This window comes from Bombyx mandarina, chromosome 02 (genome assembly GCF_030267445.1).
Source record: "Bombyx mandarina strain Sakado chromosome 02, ASM3026744v2".
In the NCBI taxonomy this organism is placed as follows: domain Eukaryota; kingdom Metazoa; phylum Arthropoda; class Insecta; order Lepidoptera; family Bombycidae; genus Bombyx; species Bombyx mandarina.
The window spans coordinates 5,912,453-5,939,636 of record NC_143209.1 but is presented as its reverse complement, the minus strand read 5'-3'; the positions used below and the strand labels follow the sequence as shown (position 1 = coordinate 5,939,636).

The window sequence follows — 27,184 nt, the reverse complement described above, 5'->3', positions numbered from 1 at the left end:
GTCTTGTCCTTTAGCCCACATTAACTTAAAAATTCTATGAAAAAAAAAGGCTTAGTTAGAAATTAGTACTAATTTGATGGTGGAGTTCATTAATTAGGTAAGCAGCGGCTTGGCTCAACCCCTGGTATAGTGCAAGTCCGGAAGGGCGCCCCGGCGAAGGAGTAGTTCGAGCGCGGAGGCTCCAATCTCGCCGGTCCGTGCTGGAGGCGTGGTCTCGCCGCTTGGCGGACCCGTCGGCCGGCCTCCGAACCGTCGAGGCGGTCCGCCCGGTTCTCGCGGACTGGGTGGGCCGCGACCGCGGATGCCTCACCTTCCGGCTAACGCAGATGCTTACCGGCCATGGTTGTTTCGGCCGGTACTTGCACAAGATAGCCGGAAGGGAACCGACGGCGCAGTGCCACCACTGCGCGGACCGCGACGAGGAAGATACAGCGGAACACACGCTGGCGCGTTGCTCTGGATTTGACGAGCAACGCGCCGCCCTCGTCGCGGTCATTGGAGAGGACCTCTCGCTGCCGCGCGTCGTGGCTACGATGCTCGGCAGCGACGCGTCCTGGAAGGCGATGCTCGACTTCTGCGAGTCCACCATCTCGCAGAAGGAGGCGGCGGAGCGAGAGAGGGAGAGCTCTTCCCTTTCCGCACCGATCCGTCGCCGTCGAGCCGGGGGCCGGAGGCGGGAATACGCCCGTACGTCCCGGCCCCTGTAGGTGGCGGCCTCCCCCCGGTGAAGGTCAAGGGGCGACCTGAGGGGGTGAGGCCGCGCGGCGCGCTACCAGCACTCTAGCGCGCTGCCGTGGAGTGAATAGAGCGACCGGTCGACGGTGTATCGCGTCCCGACCCGGCAGGCTGGTTCTGGTCCAGCGGGGTATTCCGGGACACCAGCGGCACCGTCTGGGCGGCCCGACGGGCTGCCGTACCGAGACGGCCGACGTTTCAGAGCCTTCGATTCGCCTCGAAGGCTCCGTCGGCTGGGCGTCCTTGGGGTGAGCCGCGCCGTCTGGTTGTAGTGTTGACCGCGGTAGCCCCCCTACCTCATCCGGGTTCTGACCTCGGAGGGGATCGGACGTCGGGTGTAAGAGTGCAGAGGAGTCGTTTAGTGGGTGGGCTCTAAAATCCTTGGGCCCGCGGTCTGCTCACAACACCATGCAGATCGTTGAGTCTCACATACCCCGCGCGCCCCTTTTGCGCGGGGACCTCGTAGGAGGTTCGGCCCTCTACCCGAAAAAAAAAAAAAAAAAAAAAAAAAAATGAGTGACGGTAACCACTCACCATCAGGTGGTCCCTACTAGGCTCGTCTGCCTACAAGGGAAATGAAGTAACATTAATAATTTTATGCCGCGTCTCCTCAAGTACTTCGGACACGTGGCCCGACGAAATCCTGACAAAAAATTAATAGTTGTAGGTCACGTGGAAGGAAAGAGAAGTCGAGGAAGATTGCCAACCAGGTGGACGGACATTGTCAAGGAGGCCACAAACACCAGCAGCGTCCCGGGCGCCATTAAGCAGGCCGAATGCAGGCAACATTGGAGGAAGCTGGTGCAAAAACTGGACCAAGGTGGTCACGACCCTCAGTAATGAGGAAACGACAAAGAAGAAGAAGAATAATAATAATAAGACGATGAGCTGATTATAAAAAAATACGAATGAAAAGAAAAAACATCAATAACAATATATAACAATACGAACTAAAATTTTGTAATAACATTGTTTTTTTTTAACATTTTCATTCTTTAAAGAATATTAGAGCGAAGCTTTAAAATTACTGTATTATCGGTCGTTGATGCGCTTCCAAATGCCATCAGGCATCTTGGAGTCGGTGGAAATGTCGTTCGAAGACTCCGTTACATAGATATATAAGACGAACCGACAAAAGCCTGCTTAAATATATTGGCAACGTTAAAAAAGAGGGAACACTCGGTGAAGGTCAAGGGGCGACCAGAGGGGGTCGAGGCTACGCGGCGCCAAGGAGGAATATCTTCGAGATAAAAAAGAGCATCCGGTTGGCGTTTTAACGCGTCCCGGTGTATCCCGTTTACTGGTGGTAGGACCTCTTGTGAGTCCGCCCGGTTAGGTAGCCTGCCTGTTTCTGCCGTGAAGCAGTAATGCGTTTCGGTTTGAAGGCTGGGGTAGCCGTTGTAACTATACTTGAGACCTTAGAACTTATATCTCAAGATGGGTCGCGCATTTACGTTGTGGATGTCTATAGGCTAAAGTAACCACTTAACACCAGGTGGGCTGTGTGCTCGTCCACCCATCTAAGCAATATAAAAAAAATGCCGTACCGAGACGGTACTTGATTATAGCTTACGTTATAACGCTTATTCTAAGCGCTTATGAAAAAAAAAAGCGCATCATATTAGAAGTACAAATATTTTTTTAGGATAAAGTTTTTTTCTTAAGTCGTCAGTTCAGTCATCGTAACAAAACCATCTTAATTTATTCTCAACTTGACCACAGACTTCATCATCATCATCATCAACAGCCCACAGTCGTCCACTGCTGGACATAGGCCTCTCCCAATCTACACCACTGAGCTCGGTCTGCTGCTCTCCTCATCCACTTCTTGCCGGCCACCGTGCGGAGGTCATCGCACCATCTAGCCAGGGGGCGTCCCACGTTACGTCTTCCGCTGCGACTTACGTCTTACGACTTCATCAATAAACAAAATAATATATTATATGCGTGTGTGTCAAATAGTAAAATTAGTGTCTGTAATGTTTTCTTTATCGGTTTAATGTTTTCATTATTTTTAATACGTTGTTTTTACTTATTAGCTTCAGACCTATGTATGTTAGTGTGTAACGGAATCTTTGAACATGATTTTGACCCCCTTCAAAAGGTCGGATTAACTCGAAATTTGGCATACTTATTAAGGCCCGATGACAATTCAATATTTAAAAAAAATATTGAAAAAATTTAAATTCAACTAAAAAAATAGAAAATAAATTTTAATCAAATTGAATAGTAATAGTGTAAAATAAAAATTGTTTTTATTGTAAAAAGCGTTTTATTGTAAAAAAGATTCTTTTCAGGATATTATCAAAATAACGCTTCTACTCATATCTGTTCATAAAATATTTATAACTACTGATACCATGCACCCCACGCTTTTTTTTACAATAAAATCATTATTTCTTAGACTATTTTAAATTCAAATTTATTAAAATTTATTTTCTATTTTTTAGTTGAATTTTGTATAAAAGCGTATTTTTTTGGTTTTTTTAAACTATTATTTATTAATAAATTTTAGCATTGTGCACTCCTTCTCTAAATTCTCTATAAGTGTGGGCAATTTCATACTCCTCCGTCCGCGCAATTTTCGTAAAAAGGTGTACAAAGTTTTTGCTTCACGTATTAATATATAGATAATCTATACACGCGTTAGCTCATTAAGTTTCTCGCCGAATCTTCTCAGTCGTAGATTCTGCAATCACCGCTCTTGCTAGGGCTAGTGTTAGCAAATTCTCTCAGGTCGAGCCCGTGAGCTCACCTACCTAGTTTGTAACTGAAATAGCCCCTCAAGCTACCAGCGTTTTATCTTTTGCTTGGAGTCAACAGTAATTAAAATGATAAAAACAATCATAACCATGATTGATATATACATAAAAATATTCAATTTTTTTTTCATCCACGGATACCCGGCTTTATTATCCGAGTTTTTTTTTTAATCTGCATAAATTATGCGCGATCTCGAACCTTGAAGCTCTTAGGCATAAGGCACACGGGTCAGACTATCCAACCGAAATTCATTAAATAATCCGGCCGAAGCCGCGTTCAAAACAAAGGCTAAAAAAGTATTTAAGAGTAACGTAATCAATAGCATTGTATGAATACCTCGGCGTCTTGGGTGGTCCGACTTCGGTGTTACTATCGTATTCTCTCGCGTTTAATCTCGCATAGCGCCGTCTCGTTCTAGTGACGCGCCCGTCATAGAATAGTCGAGCTAGACAATAAAATCTTAAACATACCTCCAATAATGAACTTGTACTGATTGTATTGATGTAGGCTGTGTGTTTTTTTTTTAATATTTAAGCGTCGGATTAACTACAATCTCATATTTCAAACTAGATCGTATTTACGTCACGATTATAATATTTATAATTGTGAGTAAGTTAATTATAGTGTAATGTTGGGTATTTGAAACTGAGCGGACAGTAATATAAAAACAAATGAAGTCTTTTCTGATGGGTACATGGCGACTAAAAGCTCTACGGCGGTCGAAGCTTTCACGGCGGACTATACGACTGCTTAGCGGTAGAAAGTGGTAGAATGGTTACTTCGATAAAGCTATACGTCATGATAATCGCTTTATCGTTGCCGCCGCTGACTACACCCCGGGTCCTGATCACCCAGAAGCCAGTCACTGTTGACACCCTAGACACGTCCTTACGGATCCATCAGATCCAATAACTCTTGCATTAGATACCTTCAGCTCCAACACTAGGAGCAGGCTAGGGACCCCGGTAACCGTACTCGTCGAGGTTGCCAAAGAGTTCGACGTGAAACCTAGCCCAAACATCAGCCCGCTGAGTTTCTCGCTATATCTTCTCAGCAGGTCGCGATTCCGATCCGGTAGTAGATTCATTCGCGAAGCAGCTATTCTTGAGTTGCTAGGTCTCCTTTGGAGGCTCCTTTTGAAGTCGTCGTGGTCTAACGGATAAGACGTCCGGTGCATTCGCGTTGAGCGCGATGCACCAGTGTTCGAATCCCGCAGGCGGGTACCAATTTTTCTAATGAAATACGTACTCAACAAATGTTCACGATTGACTTCCACGGTGAAGGAATAACATCGTGTAATAAAAGTGAAACCCGCAAAATTATAATTTGCGTAATTACTGGTGGTAGGACCTGTTGTGAGTCCGCGCGGGTAGGTACCACCGCCCTGTCTATTTCTGCCGTGAAGCAGTAATGCGTTTCGGTTTGAAGGGTGGGGCAGCCGTTGTAACTATACTGAGACCTTAGAACTTATATCTCAAGGTGGGTGGCGCATTTACGTTGTAGATGTCTATGGGCTCCAGTAACCACTTAACACCAGGTAGGCTGTGAGCTCGTCCACACATCTAAGCAATAAAAAAAAAAAAAAAAACTCGGGTAGCTGTTAGCAAATCTCACCTCTCTTGGATGAGCCCTTGCTCGCCCTGGTGACTTGTCCTGGTAAAACTGGAAAGGCCCGGAGCCACCAGGAATCCCTCAATCATAAAAAAAATTGGTAGATTGGTGTCAATTTTCATTTCGGTACCAAAGGAATTTTCTAGAGGAGGTTTTTTTGTAAACGATTCTAAAGTCACTTCTTTTAATTTCTATATTCTATGTACCAAATTTCACTTCAGTGTTTTTCGCAACGGATTCTACAAGGACTATCTCACTCCCACGCCTGCACTTTCGACCTCTGCTCTGTCTCTTTCCAACTCCATTAATTAGATAAGGAAGGTGAACGTAAATTAATGAAATTGCAATTTCAGGTCGCTAATACAATTTTTTTCTTCTTCTTGAAATCTTTCACGGTACATCAAAGAACTACTTTCGTCAAGTTTTATTAGACAATAATAGAAATTGAATTTGTTATTGTTATGCAGAATTTTTTTGTACATTACGATTTTGCGATACATTGCTGGTTTCTTAATGCGAATGCACATGTGGCCGTATGTGGGCCCCACATACGGCCCCTGGACCAGTGCCCATGCGATTGCTCGCTCAATGGCCTCTAAAAAGAGTTCGGCGCTCGCCAGTTCATTTCTCTGTAGGTTGACTTGGGCTACTGCATATCCTCTGGTTGGATGCCTGCCATGTTGCCAGTCTTGTCCTTAGCAGTACGCTATCTTGGCTCTTGCTATCACCTGCCAATTTGCCTGTAATTCAACCATGTACTGTCCCTATTTATAATACTTAGGTAAATGCAGACTGTAAAACATAAATTGACTAAACACACAAACTTAGTTAGTTTTTTTTTATTGCATAGATAGATGGACGAGCTCATAGCCCACCTTATGTTAAGGTTACCGGAGCCCAGAGACATATAGGTACAACGTAAATGCCGCCATCCACCTTGAGATGTGACTTTTAAGGTCTCAATATAGCTACAACGGCTGCCCTGCCCCTCAAACCGAAACGCATTACTGTTTGACGGCTGAAATAGGCAGGGTGGTGGTACCTACCCGTGCGGACCCACAAGAGGTCCTACCACCAGTATTAGTACCTACCTAGTTTAGTAAGTTTTCTCTAATATCTTAACCGGTGTCAATATAACGGCCAAACAAAAAGGTGAGATTAATCTTTCTTTTTGTTTGCTATTCAAGATTTGTTTTTCTAGTTTTTAAACTAAATGATTTTTTCAATGTTTTTTTTTATATAGCTATTGACTTCGGTGCTACCAGTCCTTTTTTTGTATTTTGGTAAAATAATTTTATGACTTTCAAAATGTCAATAGCACAACTAAAGTATAAGCAACTAATAAGAGTAAGTTTACTGGTGGGAGAGCCTCTTGTGAGTCAGCACGGGTAGGTACCACCACCCTGCCTATTTCTGCCGTGAAGCAGTAATGCTTTTCGGTTTGAAGGGTGGGGCAGCCTATGAGCTCCAGTAACCACTTAACACTAGGTGGGCTGTGAGCTCTTCCACACTTATTTCTTCTTCTTCTCCACCTTATCCCACTAGGTGGGGTCGGCACAGAGAATTTTTCTTTTCCATTCTTTTCTATCAGCCGTTATCTCAACACTCACTCCTCTCTCTCTCATATCGTCATTCACACACTCCATCCATGTCTTCTTCGGTCGACCTCTTCCCCCTCTACCTTGCACTACCATTTCCATACATCTCCTAGTCACACGCATCCTCTCTCTACGCATCACACGTCCATACCACGCTAACCGTCCGCTCTTTAATTTGTTGATTACTCCACAAATGCAATAAAAAAAATAAAAAAAAGCAAATCGCGAATCTTTATATTGTCTTATTAACTGTGTTCGTATTTCGTTAATCTTACGAACACTGGTGTATTGAATCGACGTAATTGCTCGACGCCTGAACACGTCAATACAACTGTCAAAACTGTCAGAAGTGACAGCTGTCACGGAATCACATCTCATTGGCTCGACTGATTTCGATCTAAGGCCACGATTTGCTGTGATTCTAAAGTCGTCCTTTTTGTTTAAGTTTCAATCGAAATAGTTCCTTGGATTTTGGAGGGTTTTTGATACTTGTAGGAAAAATGTACCAATTTTTTTTATTTCTATTTTTTTTATAGCTTAGATGGGTGGACGAGCTCACAGCCCACCTGGTGTTAAGTGGTTACTGGAGTCCATAGACATCTACAACGTAAATGCGCCACCCACCTTGAGATATAAGTTCTAAAAGTCTCAAGTATTGTTACAACGGCTGCCCCGCCCTTCAAACCGAAACGCATTACTGCTTCACGGCAGAAATAGGCAGTATGCCGTTATGTATTTTTTTACTGATTATCTCTATATATAAAAATGAATTGCTGTTCGTTAGTCTTGCTAAAACTCGAGAACGGCTGGATCCATTTGGCTAATTTTGGTCTTGAATTATTTGTGGAAGTCCAGAGAAGGTCTAAAAGGTAGATAGATATGAAAATGCTCGGAATTTAAATAAAAATAACAATTTTGTTTTTCCTTTGATGTGTCCCCCGTCTGTCTTTTATTTATCGATTGAGGCACTACGAAGTCTGCCGAGTCAGCTAGTACATCATATAAAATAAGCAGTAAAATTTCTATTATTCCCATATATTGTGTGTTCGTAGTGCATAATGTAATTTCCTAAATAATTTTAAACAAAAATCTCATTATCGCCTTTTAGAAGCATTACATTAGTTGTTACAGGAGGATTACAGTTAATTATTTATCATAATAATTGGACGTATTTTGCTGTTTACATATTTACAAGTAAAATTGAATGGATTTAATAAACTAGTCCTTGTAGTTTATATCAATACGCTTTTATTAGCTTCAGACGTATGTATGTTTGTAACGGAATCTTTGAACATGATTTTGACCCCCTTCAAAACGTCGGATTAACTCGAAATTTGGTATACTTATTAAGGACCGATGACAATTTAATGCTTAAAGAAAATATTGAAAAAATTGAAATTCAACTAAGCAATGAAAATTAAATAATAGTTTAATAAAACTAAAAAAATAGGCTTTTATAGAAAATCCAATTAAAAAATTGAAAATAAATTTTAATAAATTCGAATTAAAAATAGTGTAAGAAAAAATTTTTTTATTGTAAAAAAAGCGTCGGTTGCATGGTATCAGTAGTTATAAATATTTTACGAACAGATATGAGTAGAAGGGTTATTTTCATAATATTCTGAAAAGCACCCCACGCTTTTTTCTTACACTATTTTTAATTCAAATTTTTGTATTGTGTATTTTGTAGTCGTCGTGGCCTAAAGGATAAGACGTCCGGTGGAATCGAATCAAGCGATGCTACGGTGTTCGAATCCCGCGGGCCGGTACCGATTTATCTAATGTTTTTTTTATGAATTGTGGATTACTGGTGGCCCAGAAGCTTTCCCAGTTTCACCAGGACAGGTATGCGAGCACTGGCTCAACCAGGAGCGGTGGGATTTGCTAACAGCTGCCCGAGCGCCTCCAAAGGAGACCTAGCAATTTGTGGCGGTAGCCATCATACAATACAAGATATTTGACAGATGCCTGAATCTCGCTTACGACATTTTCAAGATAAGCTTACATATCGACGCTTGAAAGGCAAACGTGACTAAGCGACAATGCGTGAACTTTACAGTAGACTAATTTAAAGTTGAAATACCTGAAAAAAAAATATTTTAACGAATCCAGCTGTAGAATTGAAATGATTTTAATAGACCTAGAAATAATTTTTTTTTTGCGCATCGAATATGATTATTGCCTATCATTTATGTACAAAGCAGCTATTGTCGCTTAGTCACGTTTGCCTTTCAAGTGTCGATATAATAATATATAAGTTGTGAACAACAACATTCGGACCGTCGGTGTACCGAGCAATATCACCCGCTCGGTGGAAGATCTTCCCTTTGTCGTATAAACCCGCAAACTCAAGAGCAACTGCTTCGCGAATCTACTACCAGATCGGAATCGCGACCCGCTGAGAAGATCCGGCGAGAAACTCAGCGGGCTGATGTTTAAGTTAGGTTGCACGTCGAACTCTTTGCCGAGTTCGACGAGTAGGTACGGTTACTTCTAATGAAATACGTACTTAACAAATGTTCACGATTGACTTCCACGGTGAAGGAATAAAACATCGTGTCATAAAAATCAAACCTGCAAAATTATAATTTGCGTAATTACTGGTGGTAGGACGATTTGTGAGTCCGCACGGGAGGGTACCACCGCCCTGCCTATTTCTGCCGTGAAGCAGTAATGCGTTTCGGTTCGAAGGGTGGGGTAGCCGTTGTAACTATACTGAGACCTTAGAACTTATATCTTAAGGTGGGTGCCGCATTTACGTTGTAGATGTCTATGGGCTCCAGTAACCACTTAACACCAGGTGGGCTGTGAGCTCGTCCACCCATCTAAGCAATAAATAAAAAAAACCTGCAAAATTATAATTTGCGTATTTACGGGTGGTAGGACCTCTTGTGAGTCCGCGTCGGTAAGTACCACCACTCAGCCTATTTCTGCCGTGAAGCTATACTGCCGTTGTAACTATACTGAGACCTCAGAACTCATATCTCAAGGTAAGTGGCGGTATTTACGTTGTAGATGTCTATGGGCTTTGGTTACCATATAACACCAGGTTTGCCGTGAGCTTGTCCCCGCATCTGATGCGGGAAACGAACCGGCGATCCACAGCCCAGCTGTCAAGGGTAGCTAGTCACTGCACCACCGAATCAGCCTAGAAGGGCAGCCTCCGAAACAGTCCTAATCGTTATTGTAAATTGATCTATTACGACGGAGGCCCACCCAAGTCGCGGAGTTTGTTTTTATTTACCGCACGCCTCGATAGATCCGAGCACGCGCCCGTTGCCCGGCTCAGGGCTGCCACGAACGAGTTTTCATTGATGTTTCATTTCGTTGTAACTATACTGAGACCGTTGAACTTAAATCTCAAGGTGGGTGGCGCATTTACGTTGTAGATGGATGACTATGGGCTTCAGTAGCCACTTAACATCAGGTGGGCTGTGAGCTCGTCTACCCAAGCTATCGCCATCTAAACAATTAGCAACAAAACAATATAAAAAAAAAGACGTGTGACACTCGGGGACTGTCGCGGTAAAGCTATTGCAAAGCATTTTTTTATCAACTTATGCAATTACAATTAGACAATAATAATTTAATATTAAAGCAATAATAAAAATAAGACCACGCTATATTTATAAACATTAACAAAAGCAAAACATTAACTGTCCCCTTCACACTCATAAGCTAGACCGCGTGAGAGAGAGATGAGCAGACTTTTCATGATGCTCATGCAGTGCGACGTCACGCCGCGCGCTTATTCACAAACACTACACCAGCGCAACGTGTGAATGTGTTGAACGCGAGCTACATTGTAGGCGTAGAGGGGGTGTCAGGTTATTTTCGTTACGGCATTTCTAGATTCAGTCGCCGCGCTCAAGGCCCGCGATAGAAGCTATACAATAGCTTAAAAAGGCCAAATAACGTTGAACTGGTCGCGTTACGCGAAAGCCCTACTTAGTATCATTAGGCCTACCGGTTCGAGAAGCATCCGATGTTAATTTGTTATCAAAGGATGTTACGACATAAATGAATCCTTGAGATGAGTAATTGTCTCCCGGGAACAGAGGATAGAGGTAGCCAGAATTGTGGTGTTTGAGACCGTGAGACCTCACAACTCATGTCTCAAGGTGGCTGGCGGCATTTACGTTGTAGATGTCTATGGGCTCCGGTAACCATTTAAAACTAGGTTGGCCGTGAAATCGTCCACCTATCTAAGCAATAAAAAAAAATAAAGATTTTAAACCATTTCTTCAGTAAATAGTGCTTAGATTGGAATCATTCTCTCAAAATATACGAAAGTTAGGGCTGTGATAACCCTATGATAGTCGCATTACCCGTCATCTGAACTTAGAACTTCCTATTATCTAGAACATCTATTAAGCTTGATTACTTTACGAATTCGCAATAAATTCAATATGTATGGGAATGAATTTTTTGAAGTGATAACTTATTATGGGAGGGTAAATCGTTTCGTCACGTAACGCGTTACGGTGCCGTTCCGTCTGGCATCCCTTTCTCTCGCGTATACAGTAGCGGTACTGAGATCGTATGTAACTCCTAACTATTTATTTATTTTTTTCAATTTATGTTACAATTTTCCTTATCATATTAATATACATAAAATTTAAGTGATTAACTAAGTGCTTTTTTTCAAGTTAAACAATTTTATTTGGATATTTTTTTTTTATTTTTTTTATTTTAATTATTGCTTAGATTGGACGAGCTCACAGCCCATATGGTGTTAATTGGTTACTGGAGCTCACAGACATCTAAAACGTAAATGCGCTACCCACCTTGAGATACAATTTGTAAGGTCTCAAGTATAGTTACAATTTAAAAGATTTTAAAAGATTTTTGTAATTTAATAGATGCATGGCAACCCTACTGCTTCCGTTGGCGCCCGCGCGATGTTTGAAATAACATGACTGTATTGATAGCCTCTGTATTTTTCTAATTGTTCAATATTACTTAAACAACGGGTTTTCCTTTTAATAATATATTTGAAGACAGCGTTGAGTGAGTAGAAAAAATCAAAGGGAAATGTAAGATATCAGATCTGTTTGAAGATAAATTGTATTTTTTATTTCACGTGAATAAATCATTACTGAAATAAGTTTTATTCTTAAGAAAATATATTTAGTGCTTGCAACTCTGTGTGTGGTCTAGGTTTAAAAAAAATACTAAATTAAATCCAACCAACATGATCCCTATCCGCTCATTAATCATTGGGTGGCAGGGCTCAATTTATATTGGAAATAACCAAAACCTCAATAGCCATATTCGGCTGAGAAATGTTCGAAATGCAAGGTCAAAGCTTTCTGGTTTCTGTAGTTAACAAGCCACATTAACTTGGTCTCCGCTCGGCTGTGTACTACAAGAAACAACGGGCGAACGTAATATGGAAAATACAGCAATAAAGTCGCACTATAAAAAAATGCTGTCTCGCTCGCACGCAGCTAACCCAGGCTCGAGTTAATACGAGCGAGAGGGATGGCTTATTATCTAAAACGGCTTTAAAAGCTTGGAAGAGCCTTCGACGTGGGTGGTCGACATTTTTATTTAACCGTCAAAAGGTCATTCAACCTTTATTTAACACCTGTATTTATACGATTTGGAAGTCATAATATTAATACTGTTTCGGAACGAAAAGGTCGTATGCGCTATGAAATATCATTTTCCTAATCTAATACTTTGTTTGAGCCTAACTCCTTGGCGGTAAATAGGTTGGGGAAAAAGTCTCTTCGCATTTTTTAAGAAAATTCACAATATTTTTTGTAATCGTTTATTTACATTTAACTAAAGTATGTAGGTACCCTTTTGTTCGATAACTTCTTGCCATCTTGTAGGTAGGATGATCATCATGAGCACTCAGATGTCCTACCATCAACTAGTTCCTATCAAAGAGCAGACAGTTACTTAATAGATCTTTTAGATTTTGTTGAGATGTTTGAAGTTTTTTTTTTTAATGATTGAATGATTACTGGTAGCCCGGAGGCCTTTCCAGTTTCACCAGGACAGGTGGGCGAGCAAAGGCTCAGCCAGGAGGGGTGGGATTTGCTAATAGCTACTCGAGCGCCTCCGACGGAGACCTAACAGCTCAAGAGTAGCTGCTTCGCGAATGAATCTACTACCGGATCGGAATCGCGACCCGCTGAGAAGATCCGGCGAGAAACTCAGCGAGCTGATTCATGGGTTAGGTTGCACGGCGAACTCTTTGTCGAGTTCGACGAGTACGGTTACCGAGGTCCCTAAGCCTGCTCCTAGAGTTAGAGCTGAAGGCGTCTAATGCAAAGGTTATTGGATCTGATGGATCCGTAAGGACGTGTCTAGGGCGTCGACGGTGACTGGCTCCTGCGTGATCAGGATTTGGGGAGTAGTCAGCGGCGGCAACGATAAGGCGATTATCATGACGCATAGCCTTATCGAAGTACCGTTCCAACGCTGACTTCATGTATTTCTGGATAGATTCGAGGCCCAGGTCGTCATGTAGGTCAACGTTCCTCACGAACCACGGAGCTCCGACGGCTAACCTGCAAAAGCGATTGTAGAGATTGGAGGGTGTCTATGTGTGTGCGGGCCGCGTGAGCAAACACCACACTCGCATAAGTCATGACGGGCCTTATGCAAGTTTTGTAAAGTGTCACCTTGTTCCGAAGGGACATTTTACTCCGCTTACAGATCATGGGGTAATGTTTGAAGTGAGGATGAAGTATCAATATGAACAAAAAAGAGCTATCATTTGAGGCTTGAGACAGAATATGGGCGGGTTATGAGTTATCTCACGCTTCTAACCTCTAACTCTGCGGAGCGACTTCGGTTCTCTTTGTTTTTTTATCTCGTATGGTCCATGGTATATGCTGGACTGTTTCATAGTTAGATAGACTATCAATAGCTTTCGCAGGACATGCGATGTAAAGGATATTTTAGGTAATTTTTTACACCTTGGGTTACATTATTGGAGTTTTAGTAAGGATCCCTAATTTTTTTCAAAAAAGATTATATAGCCTATGTCATTCGGGAATAGTGTAGCTTCCAAATAGTGAAAGAATTTTTCAAATCGGTTCAGTAGTTTCGGAGCCTATTCCTCTTTGTAATATTTCCTCTTTATAATATTAGTATAGAAAACGAGCTATCAATTGAGGCTTGAGGCAGAAAATGGGCGGATTATGAGTTATCTCACGCTTCTAACCTCTAGCTCTGCGGAGCGACTATATGCTGGACTGGCTTGGAACATCTCGCTATCCCGCTCGCACGTACCGTGACGGTTATGACGTCATTCTGAGCGAGTTTATTTTTATTGACAACTAGCTGAGTCCCGCAATGCTACCCGCGGTTATTGTTGCACCGCGGATGATGCCGCGGGGCGAAGCTAGTCTAAAAAAGTAGCCTTAGTTCCTCCTTGTATCACCAGCTACCTATCAGTGAAAGTCCCGTCAAAATCGGTCCAGCCGTTCCAGAGATTAGCCGGAACAAACAGACAGATAAAGATAAAAAAATAATGTTATTTAGGTATATGTATTGTGTATACATACTTACGCATTTAGTAAAAAGTGGTTATTTTCTTATTACAAACAGACACTCCAATTTTATTTATTTGTATAGATTAACTCTAATATCTAAGAGGTACCCAATTAATTTCCCAAAAACATTTTGTAGGTGAATGGCAGTGCTCACGACTGTCGGTAAGTGGATCGGTTACGTCACAAGGAGATCACAATCAGTCCATTGTTGTCAGTTAGTCACCATTTGGTTCGTACTAGTGTTCCCGCAGTAGTCGAAATTCGACTATAATTAATTGAAATTATAAGTTTGGACATTATTATGGTTCTATTGTCAAACACTATTATATTTCTATAGTCACAGATTTCGCCAAGAATACACTATAGACAGCTCGTAGTATTAAAGATAAATAATATTAACCTATTCTCAATTTTACTACAGACTTTAAGCAATAACAAAGGTTTGACAATAAACAAAGAGTATATGTGTGTGTGTCAAATATATGGTAGTGTGTGTAATGTTTTCTTTATCGATTCAATGTATATTTTATGTATAATAAAAAAAAAATTAGCATTGTGCACTTCTTCTCTATATTCTCTATAAGTGTGGGAAATTTCATACTCCTCCGTCCGCGCAATTTTTGTAAAAAGGGTACAAAGTTTTTGCTTCACGTATTAAAATATAGATTACTTAATAACTTTATCACTTCAACCCTGAAAGCATAATGGCTACGAAGCATAAAGACCCCTTATTGGATGCCCAATCCCAAAGATACGAATTAAGCAAATTGTAATTTTTGCGCGTTTAATTCGTGATAGTCGAGTTAAGTACCTATATATGATTAGAAAAATTGTTGTTTGTTTTTTTATTTTTTGTCCATACCTATTGGCTGGTAGCTAAGCTATTCTAGCGACGGCTGGACGGGTGGGTGAGCTCACGGTCTCTACCTGAGAGAATTTGCTAACACTAGCCCTAGTAAGAGCAGTGCTTCGCTCAATCTACCATCGGATCGGAAACGCGACTCGCTGAGAAGATCCGGCGAGAAACTCAATGGGCTCTTTCTATGAAGGTCGCATCGCTCGATACGAACAATCGATAAGGCCGTCTTATCTTTTTTTTTTCTCTTTCTGCCTATGCTGATAGCCTTGACGTGTAGGCGAGCTCACGGGGCTCTAACCGGGAGTGTTGCTAACACTGGCTCTACCAAGAGCAGTGCTTTGCAGAATCTACCACCGGATCTGAAACGCAACTCACTGAGAAGATCCGGCGATAAACTGAGTGGGCTGTGTCTATGGGTTAATTTACTCGTCGAGCCCTTCGTCGCACACGACGGGTTCGACGAGGACGGTGACCGGTGCTTGAGGTACCTAAAAGCACCGTTAATGGATCGGGAGGATCCGTAATGACGTGTTTAGGGCGACGTCGACTGTTTACCATTCGATCTGCAGGAACGGGTATGTGGGCATCTTATCCTTTAAGCCGCGACGATTTCCGAATTTATAAAACTTGTAACTTTTTTTTAAGCTCCCCGCTTCTACCAATCAAGTTGACACTTTAACGTCACGCCTATCGGTACTCCGGTGTAATGAAACAAGTGAATAAAATATACATCACCCTATTTTTGAATTGTTCAAACTACCCTTCTGATTTTAAGTGTACAGCTAGGAATGCGTAACACCCTCTTCAAACGATATGATTCGGTTTACATGAGCTCGAAGAGAAATGATACGAATTTAATGTTTAGTAAATATTTATTTTGATGTTCGTGTACAAACAATAATGATAATAATAATTAATGATTATTTTAACCATAAATTAATAAAAGAAAAAACACTAGGCTTTGAAAAGGTAACCGGTATTTTAATAGATCTAAACATCCAAATAAGGCTCATGCTATTAATACTAGTGGTTCCGCAGTAGTCGAAATTCGACTATAAATAATTGAAATTATAAATTTGTACACTATTATGATTTTATTGTCAAAGACAATTATATTTCTACAATCCCAGATTTCGCCAAGACTACACTTTAGACAAATATTAATAAAGACAAACAATATTTAATCTATTCTCAATTTGACCACAGACGTCAAGACCAAAAGTTTGACAATAAATAAATAGTATGCATGCGTGTGTGCGTCAAATACATGGTTAGTGTGTGTAATGTTTTTTTTATTGATTTAATGTATGTTTTAGCAAAGGTAACTAAATAAAAATTAATTCTGTGGAAAAAATAGCATTCTGCACTTCTTCTCTATATTCTCTATAAGTGTGGGAAATTTCATACTCCTCCGTCCGCGCAATTTTCGTAAAAAGGGATACAAAGTTTTTCCTTCACGTATTAATATATAGATATTAAAAAATGTTGTGAATGTTCTTAAAAAATGCAAAGAAACTTTTTACCCAACCTATTATTATAACTTCTCTCTAATGTCCAATATCAACAGATTTGTTATTTAAATTGTTTTTTGGTTTGATTTTAAGCTGCGTATATTTTAAATGGTTATATAAAGCATTTTTAATACCGAGCTACATGTAACCCGAGCCTATAATTTAGGCTCGCCCGGCGCGCGACACTGAACTCTCAAATTAACCGCGCTTACACACACTACTATGCTACTTTGCTTCGACATCTTCGAGTTCGTGGGGCAGATAATTCACGATACAAACAATAAAACAATAGAATCACGTGTGTCTGTACGTTGAAGAGACGTTATACAAATATAATGGGGGTACCTTTTTTATTTTAAATCTTTTGAACGTCATTTTCTCACTGGTGGTAGGACCTCTTGTGATTCCGCACGGGTAGGTACCACCACCCCGCCTATTTCTGCCGTGAAGCAGTAATGCGTTTCGGTTTGAAGGGTGGGGTAGCCGTTGTAACTATACTGAGATCTTAGAACTTGTGTCTCAAGGTGGATGGCGCATTTACATTGTAGATGTCTATGGGCTCCAGTAACCACTTAACACCAGGTGGGCTGTGAGCTCGTCCACCTATTTAAGCAATAAAAAAAAAACACAGAATAAATTTTTATTTAATTACCTATGATATTAGTCTTGAGAGGCTATTTCAGCTTCGCCCTAACATGTAGGTGAGCTCACGGGGCTCAAACCGGAGTGTTGTTAACACTGACCCTAGCAAGAGCAGTGCTTCGCAGAATCTACCACCGGATCGGAAACGCGACCCACTGAGAAGAACCTGCGAGAAGCTCAGTGGACTGTGTCTGTGGGCTAATTTACTCGTCAAGCCCTTTGCCGTAAGCGACGAGTTTGACCACATCGTTGACCGGTGCTTGTGGTACCTAAAACTTTTATTGTTCCTCATGCGGGTGAACAAACTCAGAGCCCACCTGATGTTAAGTAAATGTCGCCTTCAGTAGTGCAAGGGCTACCCCACCCTTCCTAGCCGGAACACTGTCCCGTGTGAGTTATCAAGAGCTTTATCTAGAGGTAATTTTTTTTTATTTAAAAAAGACTAATGAAAAACCTTCACATCAATCTTCACGAAATTCGGGTGGAGATAGTTCGAGTCCTGAGAGGGAACATAGGCTAACCTATCATTCCACTGCTGAGAACGGGTCTAAAATATAGAATGAAATAATAATAATGATAATAGGACACGATAAACAGAATTAACCTTCCCTGTGACTTTTTTTGTGTGTTTCTTCCTACCTATTCGCTGGTAGCCTAGGGGACTATTACATCTACGCGCAGGTAGGTGAGCTCACAAGCTCAACCTGAGTGAATTTCCTAACACTAGCCCTGCCAAGAGCAATGCTTCGCTGAATCTATCACCGGAATCGCGACCCACTGAAAGGATCCGGCGAGAAAATAAGTGGGCTGACAGGATGGGGCTTTGGCTCCTTGCAGTGGACATACTACTGGAGATATGACCCGAGGAGGGCTATAACTCGTTCCTGTGTGACCTTATGAGTGGATATGCCGCGCCGACCTCACGTAGTGTCGGACAAGGACAAGAAGAAGAAACTGAGAATAGGTCCCTACCGCGCCATATACTTATAATAATAATATAATAGTACTTTTCTGGTATATGTATATCTATCTGGTATGTATCTATCGACGTTGCTAACACTAACTTTAGCAAGAACAGTGCTTCGCAGAATCTACCACCGGATCGGAAACGCGACCCACTGAAAAGATCCTGCGAGAAACTCAGTGGGCTGTGTCTGTGGGTTAATTTACTCGCCAAGCCCTTCTTCGCAAGCGACGAGTTTGACAACATCGGTGATCGGTGCTTGAGGTACCTAAAAGCACCGTTAACGAATCGGGAGGATCCGAAATGACGTGCTTAGGACATTTTGGAATTTACATTACAATTGTTTTACGAAACACTCTAAATTGATAAGTTTGTTTTTCGAATAAAGATAGACAGAAAAGAAAAATCGTAACCGAAGCTAAATTTTCTGGGATATAGGTCATTAGCCATTAGCATAGGCCTCGTATACAGCGTGTTCAAAATCAGGAATGATATTATAGTCTTGCGTCGAAAACATTCGGTATATTTGAATGATTGTTTGCGAGTTTGACACGTAACAGGAGCGAGTATCCACCATCTATATATTAATACGTGAAGCAAAAACTTTGTATCCCTTTATACGAAAATTGCGCGGACGGAGGAGTATGAAATTTTCCACACTTATAGAGAATATAGAGAAGTGCACAATGCTAATATTTTTTTTAAAATAATGCATAAAAGATACATTAAATCAATAAAGAAAACATTACACACACTACATGCCATGTATTTGACGCACACACGCATGCATACTATTTATTGTCAAACTTTTGTTCTTGACGTCTGTTGTCAAATTGAGAATAGATTAAATATTGTTTGTCTTTATTAATATTATTTTATAGTGTCGCCTTGGCGAAATTTGTGATTATAGAAGTATAAAATACAATCATAATAGTGTACAAACTTAAAATTCCGATTAATTATAGTCGAATTTCGACTACTGCGGGACCTCTAGTTATTTGAATTGGTTCAAAATGAACTCCATCTACATTCTGCTATCAGAGATCGGATTGCTCGATAAAAAGTAAGTTCTCAACAGAACAAAAATGTGACCGTTAAGCCGACTTCTAAAAATGAGGTTGTTAATTCTACTGTATTGTTTTGTGTGTGTCGTCACTACAGAACTTTTATTTAGGTGAAACAATTTTGGATTTAAGGCTTTTTATGTTTATTTATTTTATTTTATTTTTACTTATTGTACACACAAAGAAAATACAATAAAAACAGATTAAAAGAAGGTCTAAATACTATGTACAAAGGCGAGCTTAACTCATTCATGAGTTTTCTTCCAGCAAACCATTAGCAGAGTGAAATACGATGTATAAGAGGGGAATTGTGTACAATATAAAAGCGATTAAAGCATGATTTTTAAAATAAGCTTTAAAAAAAAAAACCTTTATAAAATGAAAAATACATATAAATAAACATACATAAAACAATAACTTAAACACAATTAAAGTGACAGGAAATGTTTCTTCGTTTGACTCTTAAAAACTTCTAGAGAGGAACTAGCACGAATAGGTTGAGGGAGAGAATTCCATAATCGCACTGCTTGTATTGTGAAAGAGCCATTATAGCTGTGAATGGGAGTTTTTAAAAGAAGAGATGTGGCTTGTCGACTAACTATGCCGTCAGGAATCAGTTATTCAAAGCGTTCACGGAGATAGATAGGGGCATCGGGATGCATAGGCATTATTATGCATTTCCATTTAAATTCTAACAAGATTCGACCAGTAGTTCAAGGGTTATGCCTTAATAATGGATATTTAATTGACTTTGACAACATAGTTTTTCTTTTATTGGGTGGACGAGCTCACGGCCCGCCTGGTGTTAGGTGGTTACTGGAGCCCATAGACATCTACGACGTATATGCGCGAACCACCTTGAGATATAAGTTCTAACGTCTCAAGTATAGTTACAACGGCTGCCCCACCCTTCAAATCGAAACGCATTGCTGTTTCACGGCAAAAATAGGCAGGGCGGTGATACCTACCCGCGCGGAGTTGCAAGTTTTTTTTTTAGTATGCGTAAAAAAGACGTTAAATCAATAAAAAAAACATTACACACACTACCGTGTATTTGACACAGCCACGCATGCATACTATTTGCTTATTGTCAAACTTTTTTCATTGCAGTCTAAGTACTACACCGAGTCAGCCAGAGCTTATCTTGCCGGATTTATTCACAAAACTGTCTCAATTGACGGCTTAACATCAGCGATTCCAACAAAAAAAAAAACATCTCTAAGCTCTCGACAGATCACATGCGAACACCCTCCTGTTAAAAATTCAAAATTAAATTTCTCAGTGATCGAACCTGGATTCCTGTTTCGCAACGCCACAACTATTTCAATAAACCCCTCAGCTCTTGGGGGCGCGACCCCTTTGCTGGCTGAATTCCTCGTTGTTTATAAGCGTCACCGATTATGAACACTTGCCTTTTTATTACTGGTGTCAGTTTGGATTCGTCGTATCTTCTGAGGAATTGTATCTCAGGAATTGTTCGAGATGATACCGACGTCTAGTTTTTACCATCGCACCGCCCGCCACCGGAGTAGAGTTCATCCATACTACCTGGAGCCACTGCGTTCATCGACAGTGCGTTTCCAGAGGTCTTTTTTGCCACGTACCATCCGGCTGTGGAATGAGCTCCCCTCCACGATGTTTCCCGAGCGCTATGACATGTCCTTCTTCAAACGAGGCTTGTGGAGAGTATTAAGCGGTAGGCAGCGTCTTGGCTCTGCCCCTGGCATTGCTGAAGTTCATGGGCGACAGTAACCACTCACCATCAGGTGGACCGTATGCTCGTGTGCCTACAAGGGCAATAAAAAAAATAAAATAAAAAATCTTCTCAGTGGGTCGCGTTTCCGATCCGGTATTAGATTCAGCGAAGCACTGCTCTTACTAGGGCTAGGGTTAGCAAATTTTTACTGGTAGGACGTCTCATGAGTCTGCACGGGTAGGTACCACCATCCTGCTTATTTTTGCCGTGAAGCAGTAACGCGTTTCGGTTTGAAGGGCAGGGCAGCTGTTGTACTGTAAAAACTGAGACTTTAAAACTCGTATCTCAAGGTAAGTGGCGGCATTTACGTTGTAGAAGTCAATGAGCTACAGTAACCATTTAACATCGGGTGGGCCGTGAGCTCGTCCACTCATTCAATCAATAAAAACTGTACACAAATCATGAAAATAGAAATTGATTACAATTATGTACTACACTGGATGTAACACCACTTACCGTCAGCTTAATTTAAGCAATAACATCGTCTGGTCCCGCATCTACCCGAAAACGCGTCCTGAATTTTTAGCATACATTCTCTGGGGTCTGATTGAAAATAAAAGTCATATATTGTAATATTTTTATGTTTTCTTTTATTTTGTTTCACTAAAAATCGCTAGTTTAGACTCAAAGATCGATGACAAACATAAAAAAGGTAGGACATTAATATTATCGAGTGACTTTTGTCTGTATTATGAAGGTTTGTTTAGCATCTATCACCCGGTGAAGGTGCGCTCAATTCAATGCGGGTCGCGATTCCGATCCAATGGTATATATAACAAACCACTGCTCTTGCTAGGGCTAGTGTTAGCAAGCTCTCTCAGGTTGAGCCCCGTGATCTCATCAACCGTAGCGTATCTAGAATAACCCCATAAGCTACCATTAATAATTAGGTAAGGAAAAAATATGCGTTCAAAATATGTCAAATTACTTAAACCTCATATCGTCTTCTCGCATTAAAACTGTATAATCTCAAAACTTACTAATTCTACACGAGAGTGTTTTAAAGGCTTAACATGTGATATTTTTATATTAATCATCTTTTGCAACATTTATTTTTTATTTTTTTACCAGTTACATTATCTGTCTTTTAAGGTAAGATAAAATTATGTATTAATTTTGTTAATAGTAGTCAAAACATAGGTAAACTAAAAAAAAAAAAAAAAACTAAACTACGGTCTTTTGACAGGATTTATGAGAAAAATACTGGTGATACCAAATGATTCCGCATATTAACTCCATTTCGAATATTTTTGGAAATTGTACACTTTTAATGCGAAAAGACGATATGTAGGAAAGTATTGGCAGGCATATTTAAAAAAAAAAATTGAGTAAAAACTTTATTATTTTGTCATCAATCTTTATCTAAGATACGTTCGCATTGGACTGTCAGAACTGTGGGTATAAATCAATAAACATTTCAATATCTTTGCAATAAAATATAATACATTTTGATTTTTTCATTAACGGAATCTCTTATACAGGCTAATGTTTGCTTAAAAACATTTGACTTATAATTGTAAATGGACATGCTTTAACAAAAGCCGACTTCAAATAGAAAAAAAATAATTCCAAAACAAATTAATATATACTAAAAACAATAATCATCGAAATAGGTTGACGTGATATCGAGTTATTGAGTTATTGATATATTTGTCGCGCACGTACTTAATGCAAATTTAAAACTTATATGGTTTTCTCATGGATACCATTATCAGAACTGGACTAAATTGAAATGGGACCACACGGAAAGCGTTGGCTTACTAATAAAAAAAAGAATCATCAAAATCGATTCACCCAGTCAAAAGTTATGAGGTAGCAAACATAAAAAAAGCATACAGTCGAATTGAGAACCTCCTCCTTTTTTGAAGTCGTTTAAAAACAATGATATATTTTTGTATGTGACAAAATGTATTTGTAGCTATGGTCGACTTTCCGCTTGTTCCTAAACTAAAATAAAGGTTGTTATAAGGTGGATTATACTTCTTTATATTTGGATATACTCTTTCAATCTTTTCATTGAGGTGAATTGTAAAATTGCATATGGCGTTGTAAAAAAAAACGTTTAAAGATAATTTTTAGCCTTTTTAAGCCTTTTAACCGACTTAAAAAAAAGGAGGAGGTTCTCAATTCGACTGTATTTTTTTTTTATGTTTGTTACCTCATATCTTTTGATTGGGTGGATCGATTTTGTTGATTCTTTTTTTATTAGAAAGCTGACGCTTCCCGTGTGATCCCATTACAATTTGGTCCAGCTTTGATAATGGTATCCATGAGAAAATCATATAAGTCTTAAATTTGCACTAAGTACGTGCGCAACAAATAGATGAATAACTCAATAACTCGATATCACGCCAACCGATTTCGATGATTATTGTTTTTAGTGTATATTAATTGGTTTGAAATATATATTTTTTTCTATTTGAAGTCGTTTTTTGTTATCTCTATTTACAATTATTTTTATTAGAGACGTTAAAAAGGGATGCGTTATTTGCGCACTTTTGACGTCATATATTCCTAAATAGATTTCAATTTTGTTTTCGTAGGTAAACAGTTAAAGACCACATTCCCAACGATCCAATGTAAGCGTTGACTAATACTGCTAAATTGCACAATAAATAACTTAATAATTAATAAACTTAATTAGTTATAGTATTATTTACATTAATTTTTAGTTTTTTTTAATACACAAAATTACACAACAGAAACTGTGGGAACGTTTTTTTGAAGTGAAACTTCTTTAGGCGCATGGGGGTAAATTTTTTACAGAACGTCACGCAGGTATGCAACGGAAGTGACATCAAACTACTATTAAAATTAAGTACTCGTCAAATGTCAGTAGTAGTAGTTGTTGTATTTTTCCAACTGGAAAGGCAAACGTATCATACCATACAGCCTAATATTTTTTTTTTTTGTGAAAAATGTTAATAGGAATTGAAATGAAATGAAAAGAATTTCGAACATTAATCAAATAGCATGAAATTAAATTAGTCAATTCAATTGGCAAAATATTAGTCATTTACAATTTAGAAATCTAAACATAATGTGACTGTCAACACTGACGTTTGAGATTGACATTTGACAGACTTTTGGCGGGAACATATCTTCCTTTATCCCTTCGTCTAAGTCTCGGAAATCTAAAGTTTTAGATTTGTATAAATATAAGCAAGACTTATAAATTAGTTCGCCAAAGAAGTTTCACTTCTGACATGTGTACATTGTACGCAAGCACTTTTTTTTTTTTTTTTTTGAAAACACTCAATTTTTAATGTTCATGCATTTTTTTTAACAGTACGTAATATTTTAACGATTTGTAATTTGATTTTCAATAGTACACGTCAAATGTGTGTATTGTAGGTGTTGATAAATCTATAACGCATGTTTTAGCTGTTAACTTCATTAAAATAATTTACTAAAATCCAGCCAATCTATACGTTTTTGAAGAAAACGAAAATTTGTGTCATTCATCTAAATTCACCAGAGCGCTTTTGTAAGACTAAATTACATGACAATGCTCTATTTTGAATGTGAAAAGTGCGCGGCAGAAGTTAAATTCTCGACTTGATTAATAAAATAATTCAATACTGGGCGGTATAGTGTTGTCCACCGACATCTGATGGGTCCGCCAATGGCGCTTTCAGTAAGAGTGTTCACGCATAGTTCTCGAAAACGATAACAATATTATAGCCTTTGTAAAATTGAATTCAATCTAAAATTACTGGTGGTAGGATGTCTTGTGAGTCCGCACGGGTAGCTACCACCACCCTATTCCTGGTGTGAAGCAGTAATGTGTTTCGGTTTGAATTGCAGCCGTTGTACTGTTAAAAGTGAGACCTTACAATTTGTCTCAAGGTGGGTGGCGGCATTTACGTTGTAGATGTCTATGGGCTCCCGTAACCACTAAGCATTAGGAGGGCCGTGACCTCGTCCACCCTTACAAGCAATAAAATAAAATAATAAAAGAAAACAACTAAAAAAATATTAAACGGCTACAAAATCATAGCATGCTATGCTAAGCTGTGCTGAAAAGCTTTGAAAGACCTTCTTGCAGCTTAAAGAAACAATTAGGAAATGACGCGACTGTTATGAAGACTGCTATTATAATTACTTCAGTGCGTCGCGTAGGGCACCGGTGACCTACAGTCAACGTGTTATTGAAATTATTTTCGGTTTGGCAAACATTAGAAAATAACTTCGCTTATAATGAAATTTAGAAATTGCTTTGATGGATGGACGAGCTCACAGCCCACCTGATGTTAAGTGGTTACTGGAGCCCATTGACATCTACAACATAGACGCGCCACCCACCTTGAGATACAAGTTCTAAAGTCTCAGTATAGTTACAACGACTGCCCCACCCTTCAATCCGAAACGCATTACTGCTTCACGGCAGAAATAGGCGGGGCGGTGGTACCTATCCGCGCGGACTCACGAGTGGTCCTACCACTAGTAAAAGAGTAAGTTTTAGGTTTTAAGGTAAGTAAGTTTTAGGAATATTGCCAAGAACACACTACCACTCTTACTGAAAGCCGTTTTAACATCTATTCTTTAGCTCTCTCTCTCTTTCTCTCGCTTTCATCTCTAATTCCTCTTCTTCCTTTGTCAGCGGCACGGTGCTGTGGTTGTAGAGACCCTGGGCCATGAGCTGCAGTGCCAGCGGGTTCCTCTGGCCCGACGCCTTCTTGATCTTGGCCCGTTTGTTCTGGAACCAGATCTTGATCTGCGCCTCGGCGAGGCCCAGCTCCGCTGCGAGGCTCTGCCGCCGCCGCTCTGTCAGATACCGGTTCTCTGCGAACTCGTGCTGAGGACAAAGTACCTTTTTTTTACGATGCGTCAAAGGTTTTGTTTTTATTGCCCTTGTAGGCAGACGAGCATACGGCCCACCTGATGGTGCGTGGTTACCGTCGCCCATGGACTTCAGCAATACCAGGGGCAGAGCCAAGCCGCTGCCTACCGCTCAATACCCTCCACAAGCCTCGTTTGAAGTAGGACATGTCATAGCGCTCGGGAAACATCGTGGAGGGGAGCTTATTCCATAGCCGGATGGTGCGTGGCAAAAGAGCCCATAGACATCCACAATGTAAATGCGCCGCCCACCTTGAGATATAAGTTCTAAGATCTCAGTATAGTTACGACGGCTGCCCCACCCTTCAAACCGAAACGCATTACTGCTTCACGGCAGAAACAGGCAGGGTGGTGGTACCTACAAGCGCGGGCTTACAAGAGCTCTTACCACCAGTAAAAAAGGTAGGTAATGTGCGACAAATATAGCGCTCTACGAAGCAAATATTAACCGTCTCTTTCCCGCGGTCGATGTGCAATATTTATCGCCGGGCACTGTACATACCTTTAGCCTCGCGAGTTGTGGTCCGGAGAATGCGGTCCTTGGTCTCTTCTCGTCATTGCTGGCGGTGTCTCCGGGCGGCTTCTTCGGTCGTCTGGTGCGAGGACCTGTCCACAGAGATACCGTTATAGCCATCAACCTTAAGTCCGGTGTCGGTGTTAAAAATAAAGAAGGTTAGATAGTTTGAAGGTTTGATATTGTGTTTATCAATTTTTATTACATTATTTCTGAAGTGTTGTTATACAATATGTAGTTATACAAATTTCATGGTTGCGGACAACTAGAGTGTGTGGTTCGACGACATTTGAGTATTGTGATAATTACCATCAAATCACTACATAGTATAAAACAAAGTCGCTTTCTCTGTCCCTATGTATGCTTAAATCTTTAAAACTACGCAATGGATTTTGATGCGGTTTTTTTAATAGATAGAGTGATTAAAGAGGAAGGTTCATATGTATAATAACATCCATTGAATAGTGGAGAAATCAATAATAAATTACAGTTTCCGAAGCGAAGCGAAGGCGGGTCGCTAGTATTATATATATTACCGCGACTTCAGCGCATAGATGACGCTTTATTTTTAAAGGTTTATTGCACAATATTTGATTTTAAGCTCTAAGATAAGTACGTGCTGTGCATTCCCACCAGCTAACCTTTGTTCTCTCTCTCATTTCATACTTGCATTTCACACACCGCAATGTATCACTAGCCGTCAATGGAACGCAATATTTAGTTTTTAGTAATGTGTTTTGTTTACATTGGTGCGTCGTACCCGGTTTTACTTCAGAGAAGTATTCTGGCATAGTAGTATTAAGGAAAGACG

At 40.1% G+C, this 27,184-nt stretch overlaps 2 protein-coding genes across 3 annotated transcripts in view; both read right to left on the bottom strand.

The window, feature by feature from the left end:
- Nucleotides 1–27,184, bottom strand: part of LOC114245638 (uncharacterized) — a 382,194-nt gene that overhangs the window by 251,461 nt on the left and 103,549 nt on the right. The gene's annotated exons all lie outside the window — the stretch shown is intronic.
- Inv (invected homeodomain) overlaps nucleotides 23,917–27,184 on the bottom strand; it is a 98,174-nt gene continuing 94,906 nt past the window's right edge. For both annotated transcript variants that reach the window (XM_028177896.2, XM_028177897.2), the window contains exons 5-6: nucleotides 26,362–26,465; nucleotides 23,917–25,815 (exon numbers count right to left, since the gene is read on the bottom strand). In XM_028177896.2, the coding sequence (XP_028033697.2) occupies nucleotides 25,549–25,815; nucleotides 26,362–26,465 (371 nt within the window). In that variant the 3' untranslated portion in view covers nucleotides 23,917–25,548. The remainder of the gene's footprint in view (nucleotides 25,816–26,361; nucleotides 26,466–27,184) is intronic.